Here is an 18,406-nt window from a genome sequence, read left to right on the forward strand (position 1 = left end):
TTTTGTATTGAATAAAAGAGTGGGATTGCAGGTGTTCTGAGAGGCAGCTCCAAGCATATGGGGTAGCAAGGGAGAAAGGGCAGAGTCTTTCATTGCTTTTATAACACTACCCATGGCTACAAAACTAATAGCCCTTGTGCAAATTTAACTCTCCCTTTTATCCTTCTTTCAAATACATCCCCGTATGAATGTTTGAACAGTATATTTGGAGAGCCAACCACATTGTCCTTGCAAATACCTTGAAGAGTTTGAGGGCCTCTGTCTGCAGTGCTTCTGAAGGTAGAGTGGTGAGGGAAGTCTGCAGCCCATCCCTGCTGTAACACAGCATAGGATGTTTCCACAATGGAGAATCTGAATGGGTGAACAGGACATAACTAATTAGATGTTGTGCAAGGCAAAGAATCTTGCAAAGAAATATTAACACTCTTGCCAGTGAATCAGACTCTGACAGTGCTACAGTAGTTAATTAGCATCTTTGGTCTTGGAGCCATTCAGCACATTTAGAAAAAGCACAAAGTACAGCCCTCCTGGGACCATCCCATTTCAGAATGCAGAATCCCATTTCAGAACACTCTGAACTTGTTCTGAACATGTAGATCAGCCCTCTAACTACAATGACCATCATAATACAATAGGAAACAGCCACCTGTTAGCGAACAGCCACCTACAGAAAGAGGTACTATTTAGTCTTTTTGTTTTCCATAGTTAACCAGATTGTGTGTAAGGCCCTGCTGCTCCATGTGTCTGTCAATGGCAGACATGGGACCAGAACTGTCTTTGCAGTCCACTTAGCTGGATTTTACACATTCACTGTGCCTGCTCACCACTGCTGGGGTACCAAAAGAAAATGAGCATCTATTTGCTAGGAGATTGTGCACTACAACATTGGACCAGGAACAGGAGAAGCCACCATGCAGACTAATGCAAAGAACTAAGAACTTCAGGAATAACTCATGTCATCCAGAATTCTCTCATATATTGGACTGTTGGTAAGAAGCAGAACACTTTTGTGGATATAGCTACAAGGGACAGCAGCATAGCTGTTCGTTTAAACATGAATCTGCCTGAATCGCATACAAGGCAAGAGAAGGATAGTTTGATTTTCAGAACAAAGGAGATGGATGGTGGGGGAGGGGAGCTGAACTCTTCCCATGTCACCCTGTAGCCCATGGGTAGGGAACCTTTTTAACCCAGTGAGAGAGATCTTTATCTCCCACATCCCCATGGGCCAACTTTGACAGGTGGGTAGGGAAAAAACTTATTTATTTATTTCATTAGATTTATATCCTGCCCTTCCTCCCAGTAGGAGCCCATGGCAGCAAATGAAATTAATAGGCCAATTTATTTATTTATTATTTTAGGCTGATTTTTTTACATTTATTTCCTGCCTTTCTTCCATCATAGAATCCAAGGCAGTGTACATGTAGTTCTTAAGTAATCTTCAGGAACTGACCAGACCCCATCCCGCGTAGCTTCTGGAGTCTGTAGCTTCATGTGCTCTGGGACTTAATTTGCACCTAATTTAAACCCTATTAATTTCAGTGGAACTCTAGTATTACTAGCTTTCTTTGATTGGGCCATTGTATCATAATGACAAGTCCATAATACTGCTGCTGGGGCAACATAGCAGCAGTAGATTCCACTGCAGAAATTCCAACAGAGATAAGAGACAGTAAAAGATACTCAAAGCAACAACTGTAGACACGCATGCACTTTATCCCAATTACCCTGCAGTCACACTCCCAGACTTTATTAGGGACTCCTTCACAACTTTCCAGGGATTGAAAGGGCCAGAAGAGTTTTAGAGAAAAAGAAGACCAGGCAAGGCAGAAAAAACTGAGGCTCTAGGGCAGCCTTTCCCAACCAGTGTGCCTCCAGATGTTGTTGGGCCACAACTCCCATCAGCCTCAGCCAGCATTCCCAATGGCTGAGGCTGATGGGAGTTGTGGTCCAATGATATCTGCAGGCACACTGGTTAGGAAAGGCTGAAAAGGCATTTCCCAGAAGCAACCTGGACCTCTGACATTTTTCTGCCTCTTCAAGCTATTGGTGGATAGTAACCCACTTGGTGTTGTTCTAGTGCAACTTGAGAAATTACTGATCATTTTTATATAGTCATTGCATGCCAATTTTTTTCTGCACCAATCCTCAACTGATGGCAGCTTTGGATTTTAAATTAAGATAAATTTCAGTAACCAACACCTTTGCTCCTGCCAAAAGATTACCAATCCTTTCTTTCCCAGGGACATTTAACAACAAATCTGACTAGTTACCTGTTATTGCCCCAATTATTTCCAGCACAGAACATATTTTAATATGAAATCTGTATTCCTGGCTCGAATGCTCTTGGCCCTAGAGGTTCAAAGTCACCCAGTTCACATGTAACGCTAAGGCAAACGATAGCTTAGTGTAAATGAGCAAGCATAGAGGCTCACAAAGAGAAAATTGTGGGCTCTGTGCTTCTCCCCTGATCTTGCAACTGCTGTGCTACCCAGGGCTAAGCCATGGTTTATGTCCCAACACAGGCTCATGGTTTGTCTGGGAGAGAAAAACAATAAGCCTAGGTTCAGAACCTGCACATTTGCTTATTCATGCTAAGTCATGGCTTGGCTAGTGTTATGTATGAATTATTGTGCTCTCTCGCTCTCTCTTTACAGACGTATTGCATGTTCAGAACTTCTAGATTCAACCTTATGAACAGAACATTCATTATTGCCCACTTTGGGAAAAGCATTTAGCTCTCTACTTACTTGCATCTCCTTCTGAATCTAGTAACTTTCCAATCAGCTGCTCATAGGCAGTGCCCACCTTTGCACTGCTGCTTCCTGCTGCTACTGTCAGGTGGTACAACCAGGTATCCTTGGAATAAAAGGGTAAAGAAGATTGAGGAAGATAGATGGAAGTTCTGTAGACCACATAATTGCACTGACTGCCTGTTAGCTACTGAGCCAAGTTCAAGGTTCTGATTTCGGTGTACAAAGCCCTATGCCGCTTGGGACCAGAAAACATGAAAGATCATCTTACCCCTTATATACCCACTGGATCACTGGGCTCTGTAGGTGAGGGCCTCCTGTGGATACCATCTTATAAGGGGGTCCTTTCCGCACAACATAGGAAGCTGACCTTTAGTGTTGTGGCACCTACTCTTTGGAATGCCCTCCCCTTAAATATTAGACAGGCACCATCTCTTATCTTTTCGGTGCCTACTGAAGACCTTTCTTTTTCAACAAGCCTTTTAAGTAGAGACCTTATTTTAGTCTGTTGGAAACTGCTTTTAAAATGTTTTTAGAGCTGTTTCTTGTTTAAAAATATGTTTTTAAAGATGTTTTGTTTAATATGTTTTGTTTTAATGTTTTAAATATGCTCTGTTTTAATATGTTTTAAAGATTTTTGTTTTTAAGATATTTTTAGTGTTTTTGTTTGCCACCTTGGGCTACTTCTGGGAGGAAGGGCAGGATATAAATTTAATAAATAAATAATAATAATAGCCTTAGAGCTGGCACTAGTAATAAACATACAGGGCTAATTTCTGCGGTCTGCAACTTTTGCAACTGTTCTCAACCTATCACAGGAATCTTTCCACACAATCAATATTTTGTGCAATAAAGTTGCACTTATTCCTTTGTTGTGTATCATTAGAGATGGGAGATGACCCTAATTCATGTGGTTCCAGGAACTGGCAAGTAGCCCAGTCCATGGAGCAAGCAGCACCTACATTAGTTTTAACAACATTGGATTTATTCACTTTCTTCCTCAGGATAGGAATCAATAGTTTTAAATACTCCAGTTTGATTAGGTTTCTTAAAGATGCAAACTGGAGAAAGAATTTTAGTGGTTAGCAACAGTGGAGCTATTGGGACCTCAGGGGATTTGGTCAAATTGTCATTGTTTGAAGAGAGACTCAGAAGTTTAGTCTTTCAGCTAACATTCTAAAATTTCTGGTTCTTCATCATATGGTTCCTCCGTGGATGAATGTCATTGTTGTATCTCTTTTACAGAGTTCTTTAGTGCATTGCTTCCATCTTTCTGTTATTTCATCTCAGTCAGTCAGTGTGTTCCCCTGTTGATTATTCAACATCCCTACTCTTGGTTTAAATTTCCCTTTAATTTCTCTAATCTTTTGGAATAGGGCTCTTCTATTTCTATACAATAACTATTGTAATAATTCTCTTTGTCCCTATGTGCTAGTCACTGTATTATTGCATTTAGGGTTCTGACCAAGTTTCTATCTCCTTTTGCTTTTGCTTTCCTTCTTTCTTTAACCATTTTAAGAGTTTCATCATTCATTCATTGAGGTCTTTCTCTCTTTTTAACTAGAGGTATTGTCTTATTACATTCTTCCCTGATAATGTCTCTTACTTCACTCCATAGTTCTTCTGGTTCTCTATCAACTAAGTTTGAAGTCTCAAATCTGTTCCTTATTTGATCTTTATATTCTTCTGGGATGTTATTTAAATTGTATTTTGGCATTATGATTGCTTTGTTGTTGTTCTTTAGCTTTACTTTGATTTTCGATATTATCAGTTCATGATCTGTACCGCAGTCTGCTCCCGGTCTTGTTTGCGCAGAAAGCACGGAACTTCTCCATCTTCTGCTACCAATTATATAATCAATTGTGAGGGAAGGAGTGCAGATCTTACCAATTAAGAGTGGTAGTGTTTTCTTAGATCAGGATCATGTGCTAGAGAAATTAAAGTCTATTGATTGACTACCTGAGATACATAACACGCCATCCTTAGTTAGGCGTATCTCTTGGAATATTGCAGGATGCAAGGGGAAGTTTAGGGATAGATCATTTACTGACTATATCATATCCTTTGATATTGTTCTGCTGCAAGAGACCTGGGTTGGTGATCAGATAATATTTAAAGGGTACTTTGCCACTTCTTTGGCTGCAATGCAGTCCTGAACCAGAGGTAGGTCCAGAGCAGGATTACTCTGTCTGGTATCGACATCTCTTAAATGTGGAAGTTGCTGCACTTCCTAGCTGTGGAACTGTTGCCATGGCAACTTTAATTTTTTCAAGTTATACTGTTTAATATGTATACCCCCCAATTAAAAGTCATTTAATAAGAATGTCCAGTGGGATGAACTGGAACAATATATTACCCACATTGAGGCAAAGTTTCCATCTGCACAGGTCGTCATGGCTGGTGACTTCAACGCCTGTCTGGGACCTGATGATTCTGTACTAGCAGAATCTCAATATCTTCCATGCCGGCATAAAAAAACCTTTTGAATGGAAGCATCCCAGGTGATTTGCTGCATGAGTTCACGTTTAGTTCTCAGTTAGGAAGTAGCATGGTAGACTATGTTCTTGTTTCTCAGTCCCTAAGGGGAATGATTCAAGCCTTTATGTTGTCAATCTACCATGATGCCAGGTCAGCTTCAAAGTATAGAATCAGGAGTATGTTCTAAGTGAGCTTCCTATTCTTTCATTTATTTCTTTGCAGCCCAAGTTAAACTCTGATCGGTGCCAGCTGTGAGTCCTGCTTTTGGTAGTGATCAGCTGCACTTGGGATCTCCCAGTCGGGAATTCCTAAGTGCAGCCAATTCCAGTGGGGTTTGCAAACAGCACTGGTCAAATCAAGATTGACCTGTTCATTCCTTTGCAAATGCATCAAGTGTGAGGTAGGAGAAAACGACCTCATGGGCCACATTAGGACCCCCGTTGGGCCTAATTTGGCCTGTGGGTCAGAGGTTTCCCATGTCCAATCTAGAATTCTAGATCAATTATGTTTACCACTGGTTGGCAGCAACTCTCCAAGATCTTCAGCAGAAGTAAGTCTCACTACATTCTGTGGTGCTTACTCCCAAATATATGTGCATAAAATTGCAGTCTTACAGCACAATCCTCTACATGAAGGGTAGCTAACCTGTGGGTCATGGACTGCATCCAGCTCCTCAAAACCTTTTTAATGTCCTCCCAAGATTCCTTGTAATTTGACTGTGGTATAAAAATGGTTTTACCAGTCCAGAAAACTAGCCAACCTGTAGGTGAGTGGAAGCAGCAATTGTGTCAGCTGACCAGGTGCACATAGCTGAGGAGAGAAAGCCAGGATTGCAAGAAGGGCCTCCCACTTCTGCATCGTATCCATTATAAAATGGTCTGTGACAGACTTTAACTTGTGAACACGGGCTTAGGGTTTTCAGAGTTCTTTCCTTATAATCAGCAATGTGTGTTGCAAGAGCTGACAATAGGGAGCAGTGACACTCATAGGAGCCTAATGAAGCAAGACAAGGAATCCCAATCAGGCAGAAAGCTCAGTCACTTCTGGCTACTAGCCACCACATGTAAAGCCCCATCCACTTTATGCCCCTGGCTGTCTTTGAGACAGTCCACCCTTAATACCTTCTCCTGTTTGGTACCAATGAGTAGGTAGGTAGGACTCTGCTCCAGAGGGTGAATAACCAGGGTGCAGTGAGAAGAAAGCAGGCCCCCACCATTAGCTTCATAATCTTCATCAGAATCACAAGAGTGATCCACTTCTTCCACCTTTGATTCCCGCATGTGCAAATGGCCTAGAGGGCACTGAGGAAAGAAAGCAAACAGGTTAAGATGCATGGTAGAAAAAAAGCTTACAAAAGAAACTTTCGGAAGCCTGTTACTTCTGTTACATGTATATTTTTCTAGGGCCTATGCTATTCCTATAATTGTAATCTGTTTTAATTGTTTTTTAATATTGTATTTTTTAATTGTTGTAACCCACCCTGGGACTTCATGGTGAAAGGCAGGTAAGAAATCAATAATAACAATAATAAGAACAACAACATATGCTGGTGCACACTAATCCTATCCAATATAAATCGTATATGGTACTAGCATAGCCTTCATGGCTGGCATCTGTATTAGCAATTCACAGTAAACCTAGATGAGCAAGAGGGTTAATCGGTGAGACTATAGCAAAGAAACATAAATTTATGCCTGCCTCTCTAGGACTGCATTGCTTCTTATTTCACCTACAAAGAAAATCAACAATCCTATGGCATGGCATATGTATTATAGTGTTCGACTACAGTGGGACAACCTCAAAGTGGACTACAGTGGACTTTTCTTGCACTCTTGCCAAAATATTTATAATCGCTAGTATAACATAAATGGTGCTGATTGTATACCAAGACTGTTCCACAACTCTGTGCTTAAATAATAAAGTCATCTTGCATGTGGCAATCTTCTGTCCCAAATAATTCACAGTCCAAAGCCTTATCCTTTCCTTTCATCATTGTCTGCTCTAGCATCCATTTTGAATACAGTTATGAAAAATAAAGATTTACAGCAAGTTCCACTGGTCCCTGGTAGGGTATGCTAGAATTATGCCTAATTCAGATTCAGACCAAATTTTCCATTAATTTGCTTATTTGCTATAGTTGCAGATCCGATTTTTATATCGTGATTTTCTGTGGCTATTTTCAGAAATTGATTTTTATAAAGAACATGTCTAAAATATGGATATTAATAACAGTATTTTATTAATATTTCCTAAAAATTATCAACATTTCCTTTCAAAATCAGTATTCATTTCTTTTAAAATATTGATATTAATATCAATATTTTTCCCAAGGAAACAAAAAGGATTAGTAAAAGCAGCTTGTGGACAAAGAACAAACTCAAACTGATCCCAGCCTTTTAGGTCAATGGAATGTGTTTGAACTAACACCGGCCAACAGATCCCATCCCTAGTCCCTGGTAGCTGCATGTTTTAGCAATACCTTTAATGAAAGTGTAACCTAGTTCATATGACACAATAAGTCAAGCTATGGCTTAGCTCAGCGTGGCGCAAGACTGAAAAAGCTTGGGGAGGAACAAAATGGCTGCAATCTCCTCTCTGGGAGCCTGCATGTTCACATAGTTGTGGTAAACTATAATTTGGCTTACTGTGTCATGTTAATCAGCCCTATGTGTGTGTGTGTCTATAAAAATGTAAGTCCTCATGATATCATTTCATCACAGTATGACAGTGAGGGCATAGTAAACCAACAAGCTACATGGCAGCCACTATATCAGCGGACGCAGCCTGGACAAGAGGCTGGACCATAGGCTGGGCCTGGGAGAAGGGCAGTTGGCAGGTCTGACGACCCACCGAGGGAGACAATGCACCAACGACCTGTCAAGGGGGCTAAATCATCATAAAAACAGGAGGTTATAAGTTGGGTGAGAAGATATTTTCTAGGGCTGATATGAAGATGAGAAAAATGCTGAATATGAAAGAGGGGGAAAATACCTTGTCTTCATGATTTCGATAATAGTAAAAGGTTTTTCCAATCACTGCACACCAAACCAGCTTGGAGCGTCCATGTTTCACCTACAGAAAGGTCATAGGAATGAAAAGATTCTCCTTCACTTTATTTGCATGGATTCATTGCTAGAAAGTTAGATGACTGCACATATACACATGTTATCATTCTTCCCTCTTATAAAAGCTTATGATTGTCACATAGTAATATAATATTGAAGATCTACAAATTAAAAGCCACTCTGCTTCCTATCAAACAACACTCTTTAACTTAAATTCCTGCTTAGTATAAGACTCTGCTGAGTTTGGTCATATTCCTATTTAGACTTTGACCAAGTTAGTTTGGATGTCTAGGTTTAAATCCCAGCCCCTAGAAATTGCTGTACTAAAATGCTGCTTCAAAGACATGTCCAACCACCATGTAGGAAAGAGGGTCGGGTCAAAGTGCCCCTACCAGCTACCATGAAGAAGCCCTAGCCCACATACACAGTAGAAGTTATTCTGAGAAATGTTTTATTTGGGCTAGGGTCAGGCTGCTTCAGTATACTTTGCTAAGTAATGAAAAACTAGCTATGGGAAGGGAGGAGCTTCTCTCCAAAATCAGCCAGACTTTGCCTCAGTGATACCTTCTACTCAGCCCCGCCCTCAGAGTAGAGATGGTGAATCTTTATTAACTAAGTATTAACTATGTATTGCACAGTAAGTTTGTTATAAGCATATCAGTGTTGGGTTTAACTATTTTGCATATTTATTATAGTGAAAATTAATCCATCCCTGCTGTTCCACAGCCTGTTGTATCTCAGCCTTTGCCAACCTGGGTGCCCTCCAGATGTTTTGGACCTCAACCCTCATCAGTCCTGATGGAAATTGTAGTCCAAAGCATCTGGAGGGCACCAGGTTGGTGAAGGCTGCCGTTTCTGGTACAGCTATGCAGTTACCTTGGTGAGCCAGCCTTTCACAGTGGGTTTGGCATCACTGAGAGGGACTTCAGTTGCCTGCACCTTCAGGATGTTTTGAAGGACACGAATCCACTCCTCCAGGATGTTAGGAGAGTCAGCTGTCAGGAAGTAGGTTCGTTTTTCAGTGATGAGCTAAAGGTGAAGGAAATGTCACATGTTGCTAACGCAGGGCATGACAGATTTAAAAAATATATATTTTAGCAGTAAACGAATTAACTCCAAAAGTTCTGGACACATTCACTAGAACCCTTAAAAGCAGAAGGGATAACAGTGCCTTGGGAACGTAAGAGAGACACCATGACTCTTAATCCATTCTGTCACTTACACACACAAGAAGCTAAGGAACTGTTCAGCCATTTGTAAATGCGTTCATTGGCATTCGTGAGCTGCCATAGAAAAATAAGTAAGAACTGTGATTCATTCAATGAGATGACTTGCTAGCAGTTGTTTATTATGGTTCACAACTCAGAATTTAGTTGTTCTTCAGTGCCTTTCAAGGATATAAAAATTAGGTTAGAAGTAGTGGGTGGAATCCAGAAGACATGCCAGCAGAAGAAATTCTGGTGGCAGAGTTATGAGAAGATTTACCACAAAAATAGCACAAGAACATAAGAAGAGCCCTCCTGGCTTAGGCCAAAGGCCCTTCAAAGTCCAACATCCTGTTCTCACAGTGGCCAACCAGATGCCTACAAGAAGTCCATCAGCAGGACTTGAGTGCAGCAGCACTCTCCTAGCTTGTGATCCTCAGCAACCAATATCCAGAGGCATACAACCTCCAACAGGAAAAGTAAAACATAGTCACCGCTAGTAGCCATTGATAGTCCACTCATCCATGAATTTGTTTAATTCTTTTTCAAAGCCATCTAAGTTTGTGGCCATCACTACATTTTGTAGGAGTAAACTCCCCAACTATGTGATTTGTGGAGAAGTATTTCTTTCATCTGTTCTGAATCTTCTCATGTTCAGCTTCATTGGTTGGCCTGGAGTTCTAGTATTATGAGAAAAGAAGAAACATTTCTCCCTATTTACTTTCTCCACACCATGCCCTCCCCTTTGTTGTTGCTGTTATGCGCCTTCAAGTCGATTACGACTTATGGTGACCCTATGAATCAGCAACCTCCAAGAGCATCTGTCATGAACCACCCTGCTCAGATCTTGTAACTTCAGGTCTGTGGCTTCCTTTATGGAATCAATCCATCTCTTCTTTGGCCTTCCTCTTTATCTACTCCCTTCTGTTTTTCCCAGCATTACTGTATTTTCTAATGAATCATGTCTTCTCATGATGTGTCCGAAGTATGATAACCTCAGTTTCATCATTTTAGCTTCTAGTGACAGTTCTGGTTTAATTTGTTCTAACACCCAATTATTTGTCTTTTTCGCAGTCCAAGGTACGCACAAAGCTCTCCTCCAGCACCACATTTCAAATGATTTGATTTTTCTCTTATCCGCCTTTTTCACTGTCCATCTTTCACATCCATACATAGAGATCGGGAATACCATGGTCTGAATGATCCTGTCTTTGGTGTTCAGTGATACATCTTTGCATTTGAGGAGCTTTCCTAGTTCTCTCACAGCTGCCCTCCCCAGTCCTAGCCTTCTTCTAATTTCTTGACTATTGTCTCCATTTTGGTTAATGACTGTGCCAAGGTATTGATAATCCTTGACAAGTTCAATGTCCTCATTGTCAACTGTAAAGTTACATAAATCTTCTGATGTCATTACTTTAGTCTTTTTGATGTTCAGCTGTAGTCCTGCTTTTGTGCTTTCCTCCTTAACTTTAATCAGCATTCGTTTCAAATCATTACTGGTTTCTGTAAATAGTATGGTGTCGTCTGTATATAAATTATTGATATTTCTCCCTCCAATTTTCACACCTCCTTCCTCTTGGTCCAATCCCACTTTCCATATGATATGTTCTGCGTACAGATTAAACAAATAGGGCGATACCCCTGTCTCATACCCTTTTCTATTGGGAACCAATTGTTTTCTCCATATTCTCTCCTTACAGTAGCCTCTTGTCCAGAGTACAGGTTGCACATCACGAGAAATCAGATGCTGTGGCACCCCCATTGCTTTTAAAGCATTCCATAGTTTTTCATCATCTACACGGTCAAAGGCTCTGCTGTAATCTATAAAGCACAGGGTGATTTTCTTCTGAAATTCCTTCCTCCGTTCCATTATTCAATGTATGTTTGCGATATGATCTCTGGTGCCTCTTCCCTTTCTAAATCCAGCTTGGACAACTGGCATTTCTTGCTCCATATATGGTAAAAGCCTTTGTTGTAGAATCTTGAGCTGTTGCGCTGCAGCCAACTCAGAAGGGACAGGAAGGGGGGAGGCATGAGTTTCAGGCAGCTCCGCAGCCAGAAGAAGCAGAGTTGGGGATTGTTGTGTCTGAGCAGGATCGTGTGGGAGGGGGGCAGCATGCTCTCCAGCCAGTTCCCACGAGTAACGCCCTTTCCGAGGAGCCGAGCGCACCGCCCCCAGTTGATGCAGAGGACTTGTGGGGGGAAGCTTCAGAGTCAGTGCCAGCTCCTCCTTTACCAAGCAGTTCCCAGGAGGATTCCAGTGTGGCACCGCCCCCTGATATCGAGCCCATTGCTCGGGAGCAGGTGTCTTCAGATGAGCTGTTGGATGCGCGTCCCCTGTCTCCTCGTTCTCGTCGCCGCGAGAAACGGACAGGGCAAAGACAGGAATTACGAAGGAGTCAGAGATTACGTTCGAAAACATTTCCTATATAAGCTCCCAGTGGGGGGTCGTTGAGTCAACTTCCTTCACACGCTGCAGAGCATGTCTAGAGTATAGTTAGGGACTCTAGTGAGTTAGCGTAGGGTTTCCTATGAAGCGCAATGCCTTTGATGTATCTATTACTCTAATAAAACGAGATTTACTTGCACACACACTCCAGCCTCATTCTTTCGGCTCTGGACGGGACATGAGCATTACTTTACTTGCATGGGATATTAAGGCAATAGTTCGATAATTACTGCATCCCCTGGGATCCCCTTTCTTTGGAATTGGGCTATATATTGAATGCTTCCAGTCTGTGGGCCATTGTTCAGTTTTTCATATTTCTTGACAGATGTTTGTCAAAATTTGGACAGATTCAGTCTCAGTAGCTTGTAGCAACTTTATTGATATGCCATCTGTTCCTGGCGATTTGTTTCTTCCAAGTATTTTAAGAGCAGCTTTTACTTCACATTCTAAAATTTCTGGTTCTTCATCGTATGGTTCCTCCATGAATGAATGTGTCATCCTTGCATCTCTTTTATAGAGTTCTTCAGTGTATTGTTTCCATCTTCCTTTTATTTTATCTTGGTCAGTCAGTGTGTTCCCCTGTTGATTATTCAACAACCCTCATGGTTTAAATTTCCCTTTCATTTTTCCAATCTTTTGGAATAGGGCTCTTGTTCTTCCCTTTTTGTTGTCTTCTATTTCTATACAATCACTATTGTAATAGTTCTCTTTGTCCCTATGTACTAGTCGCTGTATTGTTGCATTTAGGGTTTTGACCGTGTTTCTATCTCCTTTTGCTTTTGCATTCCTTCTCTCTTTAACCATTTTAAGAGTTTCTTCAGTCATCCATTGAGGTCTTTCTCTCTTTTTAGCTAGAGGTATTGTCTTTTTGCATTCTTCCCTGATACTGTCTCTGACTTCAGTCCATAGGTCTTCTGGTTCTCTGTCAACTAAGTTTAAATTACTTAGATCCATACCAATCGGGTTTCAGGACTGGTCACGGAACTGAAACAGCCTTGGTCGCTCTGGTAGATGATTTGAGGAGGGCATTAGATAGGGGAGAATTCACCTTTCTTGTCCTCCTCGATCTCTCAGCGGCTTTTGATACTGTCGACCACAGTATCCTTTTACATCGCCTGGAGGGATTGGGAATTGGAGGCACTGTTTTACAGTGGTTCCGTTCCTTTCTCTCCGGTAGGTACCAACAAGTAGCATTGGGGGAGGAGGTTTCAGACCCTTGGCTTCTCAATTGTGGTGTGCCACAGGGCTCTATCCTCTCTCCCATGCTATTTAATATTTATATGAAGCCGCTGGGGACAATCATCAGGAGATTTGGGGTGCAGTGTCACCAATATGCAGATGACACTCAGCTCTATCTTTCGTTTAAATCTTCACCAGAGTTGGCTGTGGAGACCTTGTCCAAGTGCCTGGAATCCGTGAGTGGATGGATGGGAAGGAACAAGCTGAAGCTGAACCCGGATAAGACCGAGGTGCTACTTGTGGGGGACAAAAGAAGGTTGGGAGATGTTGACCTGAAGTTCAATGGGGTGAGTTTACCCCTGAAGGACCAGGTCCGCAGCCTTGGGGTTGTACTTGACTCCAGGCTGTCCATGGAGGCTCAGATTTTGGCAGTGAGCCGGGCAGCCTGGTATCAACTACACCTCATACTGCAACCCTACCTTCCTGCTCATCAGCTCCCCCTGGTAGTACACGCCCTGGTCACCTCTCGTTTGGACTACTGTAATGCGCTCTACGTGGGGTTACCCTTGAAAACGGTCCGGAAATTACAACTTATACAAAATGCGGCGGCTCGACTACTTACGAATAGTCGCTGCCGGGATCACATCACACCAGTGTTGTTCGATCTACACTGGCTTCCAGTTGTTTTCCAGGCCCAATTCAAGGTGTTGGTATTAACCTTTAAATCCCTATACGGTCTCGGCCCAGTTTATCTTACGGAGCGCCTTCAACGCCACCAATTATGCTGCCCGACAAGATCAGCCACTCAAGGCCTTCTCTCAATCCTGCCGACAAAAACAGCTAGATTGGCGGGTACAAGAGAGAGGGCATTCTCAGTGGCGGCCCCCACTCTCTGGAACTCCCTCCCACAAGATCTCCGGCATGCCTCTTCCCTAAATGTATTCCGTAAAGCCTTAAAGACCTGGCTCTTTCAACAGGCCTTTGGGATCTCCGGGGAGGGTTAATTACTGTGACTGAAATGCCTCCTACCCTGTTTTAGTATTGTTGCTGCTGTATTGTTCTCATACTGTTTTTATTGTATTATTGTATTTTATCTCATTGTGTTTTAACTGTTTTGTACGTCGCCTAGAGTGGCCTTTGGCCAGATAGGCGACACAGAAATTATTATTATTATTATTATTAAGTCTCAAATCTGTTCCTTATTTGAGATTTATATTCTTCAGGGATGTTATTTAAATTGTTTTTGGCATTATTATTGCTTTGTTGTTCTTCTTTAGCTTTACTCTGATTTTCGATACGACCAGTTCATGATCTGTACAGCAGTCTGCTCCTGGTCTTGTTTTTGCAGAAAGTATGGAACTTCTCCATCTTCTGTTGCCAGTTATATAATCTATTTAATTCCTGTATTGACCATCTGGTGATGTCCACATGTACAGTAATATTTTCGGTTGCTCAAAATATGTGTTTGCAAGAAACAAATTATTGGCTTCACAGAATTCAGTAAGTCTTTCTCCTGCTTTATTTCTGTCTCCTAAGCCCCATTTCCCCACAATTCCTAGCTCTTCTCTGTTCCCTACTTTTGCATTCCAATCTCCCATTAGTATTAGTATTAGTATTAGTAGTTTATTTATACCCTGCCTTTTGGCCAAAGGCCCTCAAGGCGGCTTACAAAAAACACAAATATAAAATATAATATAAATATGCATCAATAAAACAATACAAAATACAAAACAATCTGCAAAAGTTAAATAACAATACACATAATAGCTCTTAATGGTGGCTTTATCCATGGTACAACTAACTGCATTTTCTGTGTTAAATTCCAGTCTCCTCAAAGCCAGCTGAATTGCATTTGCAACCAGGTCTATAGTTTCATATTTTTTTTGTTGGAAGGGGAATGTCTTGATTTTCTTGGGCATCCAGCTGCCCCGGCAAGGCGACAGAGGGCAACCGCACTGCCCCTCTGGGGACTCCAGGGGTGCCTTGCGTGGAACTTCCTCCTCCTCCTCCGCTGCTGCTGCTGCCGCCCACATCACCCCCCCCACTTCAGACGGCATCCAAGTCTAGCTGGGCAGGGTGAAGTCGGTAAACTCGACCTCAGACCTAGAGCCCTGGGTGTCAGCGTCAAGCAACTCGGCCTCCTCCGCGTCCCAGAAAGTCAGTGCCCAAGGGCTGGGCCCACATGCCTCCATGCCCATGGTGGTAATAATGGCGGCAGCCACTAAATGTTTGATCTGCTGGGGCATGCTCTGCTTCCTCCTGGACATCGCGGGGCGTCATTGTAGTCTCCCTCAGGCGGCGGTGGCTGCAGAGGCAGGTTGGCTGGGGGCGGCCAGCATGCAGTGGCTTTCATGCACGCAGCGCTTCCAGGGCTGGGCAGCGGGCAAGCTGGCCAGCAGGAGGGATTATCATCAAATCTTGTTTTGGTGTGTGATCAATTTCCTCCTGTACTTCTGCATAAAATCTGTCCAGTTCCTCTTCTTCTGCATTTGCCGTTGGAGCGTAGACTTGGATGATGGTTATGTTAATAGGTTTCCCGTTTAATCTCATTTATACCACTCGCTCAGACCTTGCGTTGTAGTTCCTAATTGCTTTTGCTACATCACTTCTCACTATTAAGGCAACCCCGTTTCTTCTTAATTTCTCATTTCCTGCATAAAATATTTTGTCGTTGCCTTACTGAAAATGTCCCATTCCCGTCCATTTTAATTCACTCACACCAAGTATTGTAATGTTGATACGTTCCATTTCTTGCTTGACAATTTCTAACTTTCCCTGGTTCATGTTTCTCACATTCCATGTTCCTATTGTGTGCGTCATACAACTCCAGACTCTCCTTTCGCCTCTGTGCGCATCAGCCTCTGGGCTTCCTTTCGGCTTTGACCCAGCTGCGTCATTAGTCACAGTGCTACTTGTACTTGAGTGCCTTCTGACCTGGGGTTCTCATCTTCCAGCACTATCTTGTGTTGCATTTGTTCTAATACCCAATTATTTGTCTTTTTCGCAGTCCATGGTATGCGCAAAACTCTCCTCTAACACCACATTTCAAATGAGTTGATTTTTCTCTTATCCACTTTTTTCACTGTCCAACTTTCATATCCATACATAGAGATCAGGAATATCATGGTCTGAATGATCCTGACTTTAGTGTTCAGTGATACATCCCCTTTACTTGCCTTTTGCCCCTCAAGCTCCAAACGTTGTAGCCTTTCCTCATAGTGAGGTAGCTCCAGTCCCTTAATCCCTTGACATTTTCCAGCCATACAATAAAGTTTTTGAGGTAAGGTGACCAAAACTGTATGAAGTATTCCAAGTGCAGCCTCACCAAGATTTGTATAATGACAATTTTATTTTCAATTCCTTTCCTACTGACTCCTAAACTGGAATGTGCCTTTTTCACAGCTGCCACACACTGGGTCATCTTCACTGAGCTATCCACTATAACCCCAAGTTCTTGTCCCTGGTCAGTCATTGCCAGTTCAAACCTCATTAGCATATATGTGAAATTTGGATTTTCTTGCCCCAATGCGCATCACTTTACACTTGCTTACAATGATTTGCATTTGCCATTTTACTTCCCATTCTCTTTGATTTAGCACAAGACATTGCGCAAGATCTTGTGCCAGAGGTTGCACAATACTTTGTGCTAGCATGCATCTTATTATATTGTGCGAGAGGCTGCACAATGCCTTGTGTTGACAGAAACACACCACTGGCTTTCAGTTCTCCTTTCCCAGACAATGAACTTGTACTATGTCAGAAAAAGCCCTTCTGCTCATGGAAGGATCCCTTGCAAAGTGTGGACATTCTCTTTTGGACAATTCCTAGCACCATATGCTTCTGGATTAACCAGAAAAGCCTCAATAGTCTGTTTCACATACATTTTATTTATTTATTACATTTATATCACACCTTTCCTCCAAGGAGCTCAACATGGCATACAAACATGGTTCTCCTCCTCCTGATTTTACCCTTACAACAATCCTGTGAGGTAGGTTAGGCTGAGAGACAGTGACTGGCCCAAGATCACCCAGTGAGTTTCATTGCCAAGTGGGGATTTGATCCCTGGCCTCCCAAGTTCTAGTCCAACACTAACCACTACACCATGCTGCCTCTCATTGTGCATTCTGCTTCTGTGTTGAGTAATTGATATGTTGAGTAATAACATTTTGTCTGGAACAAAAAGTAGTATAAGCAGAATTTAATCTTTGCCATGTATGGCTGTTACCAAATTTTGTGTGATGTGAGAAGGTATCAGTAATGAATTTGAGCAGTACAAGTGCTGTAATCTTGACATTTCTGTAATATTGATTCACAGAAGTAAATGCAAAAATACTCACAAACTTCAGGGAAAGGTGAACTGTGTCAAAAGGGAGACATTTTAACTTTTACAAAAAAAGGTGTAAAGTTTACCTTAAGAATTAGGTTGCAGGTCTTGTAATAGTATATGAACTTAATCTGTCATATATTTTCCACAGGGCAAAACCATATGAAATCCAAAAACTTCAATTCAAGTATGTCATGTCAGAGAAAGTCATCTCAATTGAAACATTTTGTCTTCCTGCCACAATCTCTGTTTGCACCCATTAGACTTCAGAAATAATAAGCAAAGATCAAAAAGCAATGCTTACCTGGAATGTTTGAGATCCTTCACCCCGTATGATCTGGCAAGAAGAATTCAGTTCAAACTGCCCCTGGGGCTTGCAGATGACATCACTCTGGGGCAAGGAAGGAAACATGAGATAAAGAGCAATGAAGAAAGGACAAATAGAACACGGGACACAACCTGCAAGTAAAATTTTGCAAAACATATGGTTGGGTTCCTATGTTCACCACAGAGAAAGCACCCACGACATGAAAATATTACTAATAAATATAAAAATTTGGGTTTAAAGTGTTTAGTTAGTGCGGCCAATTTTAGTAGATAGGACTGTGAGTGTTCTTGTTGTTTGTTTGATATTTTGATTCTCTTGGGAATAAGAAAAATAGGAAATCAAAGATGACCTAAGAACAAGTTGCTTATTAAAACGGTGAATATGAGCGTTTGCTACTAACTCACCGGGGACTTATAATACATGATCTGTCCATTTCTCAGGACAAACCATCGTCTCTTCCATGCCTTCACCTGGTTTCCCATTTTCAGCAAATAGCCAGATTTCTCCAGTGGTTCCTAGATTAAAAAAACCAAAATTTTTCCTGTGCAATAGGCAAGATGTATGTAGGTGCTGAGGAACCTCAGAGAGGGCTGGAGGGACTACATGGCCCTCGGGGTTCTCC

The 18,406-nt window shown here is 41.9% G+C and overlaps 1 protein-coding gene across 4 annotated transcripts in view; it reads right to left on the reverse strand.

Moving 5' to 3' along the window:
- The window catches only part of PLEKHH1 (pleckstrin homology, MyTH4 and FERM domain containing H1), an 88,496-nt gene that overhangs the window by 29,787 nt on the left and 40,303 nt on the right, over positions 1–18,406 (reverse strand). For all 4 annotated transcript variants that reach the window (XM_061611085.1, XM_061611084.1, XM_061611083.1 and 1 more), the window contains exons 12-18: positions 18,189–18,299; positions 17,761–17,847; positions 9,173–9,325; positions 8,223–8,303; positions 6,353–6,532; positions 2,751–2,859; positions 239–351 (exon numbers count right to left, since the gene is read on the reverse strand). In XM_061611085.1, the coding sequence (XP_061467069.1) occupies positions 239–351; positions 2,751–2,859; positions 6,353–6,532; positions 8,223–8,303; positions 9,173–9,325; positions 17,761–17,847; positions 18,189–18,299 (834 nt within the window). The remainder of the gene's footprint in view (positions 1–238; positions 352–2,750; positions 2,860–6,352; positions 6,533–8,222; positions 8,304–9,172; positions 9,326–17,760; positions 17,848–18,188; positions 18,300–18,406) is intronic.

The sequence above is a fragment of the Rhineura floridana genome, chromosome 2, assembly GCF_030035675.1.
Source record: "Rhineura floridana isolate rRhiFlo1 chromosome 2, rRhiFlo1.hap2, whole genome shotgun sequence".
Taxonomy (NCBI): Eukaryota; Metazoa; Chordata; class Lepidosauria; order Squamata; family Rhineuridae; genus Rhineura; species Rhineura floridana.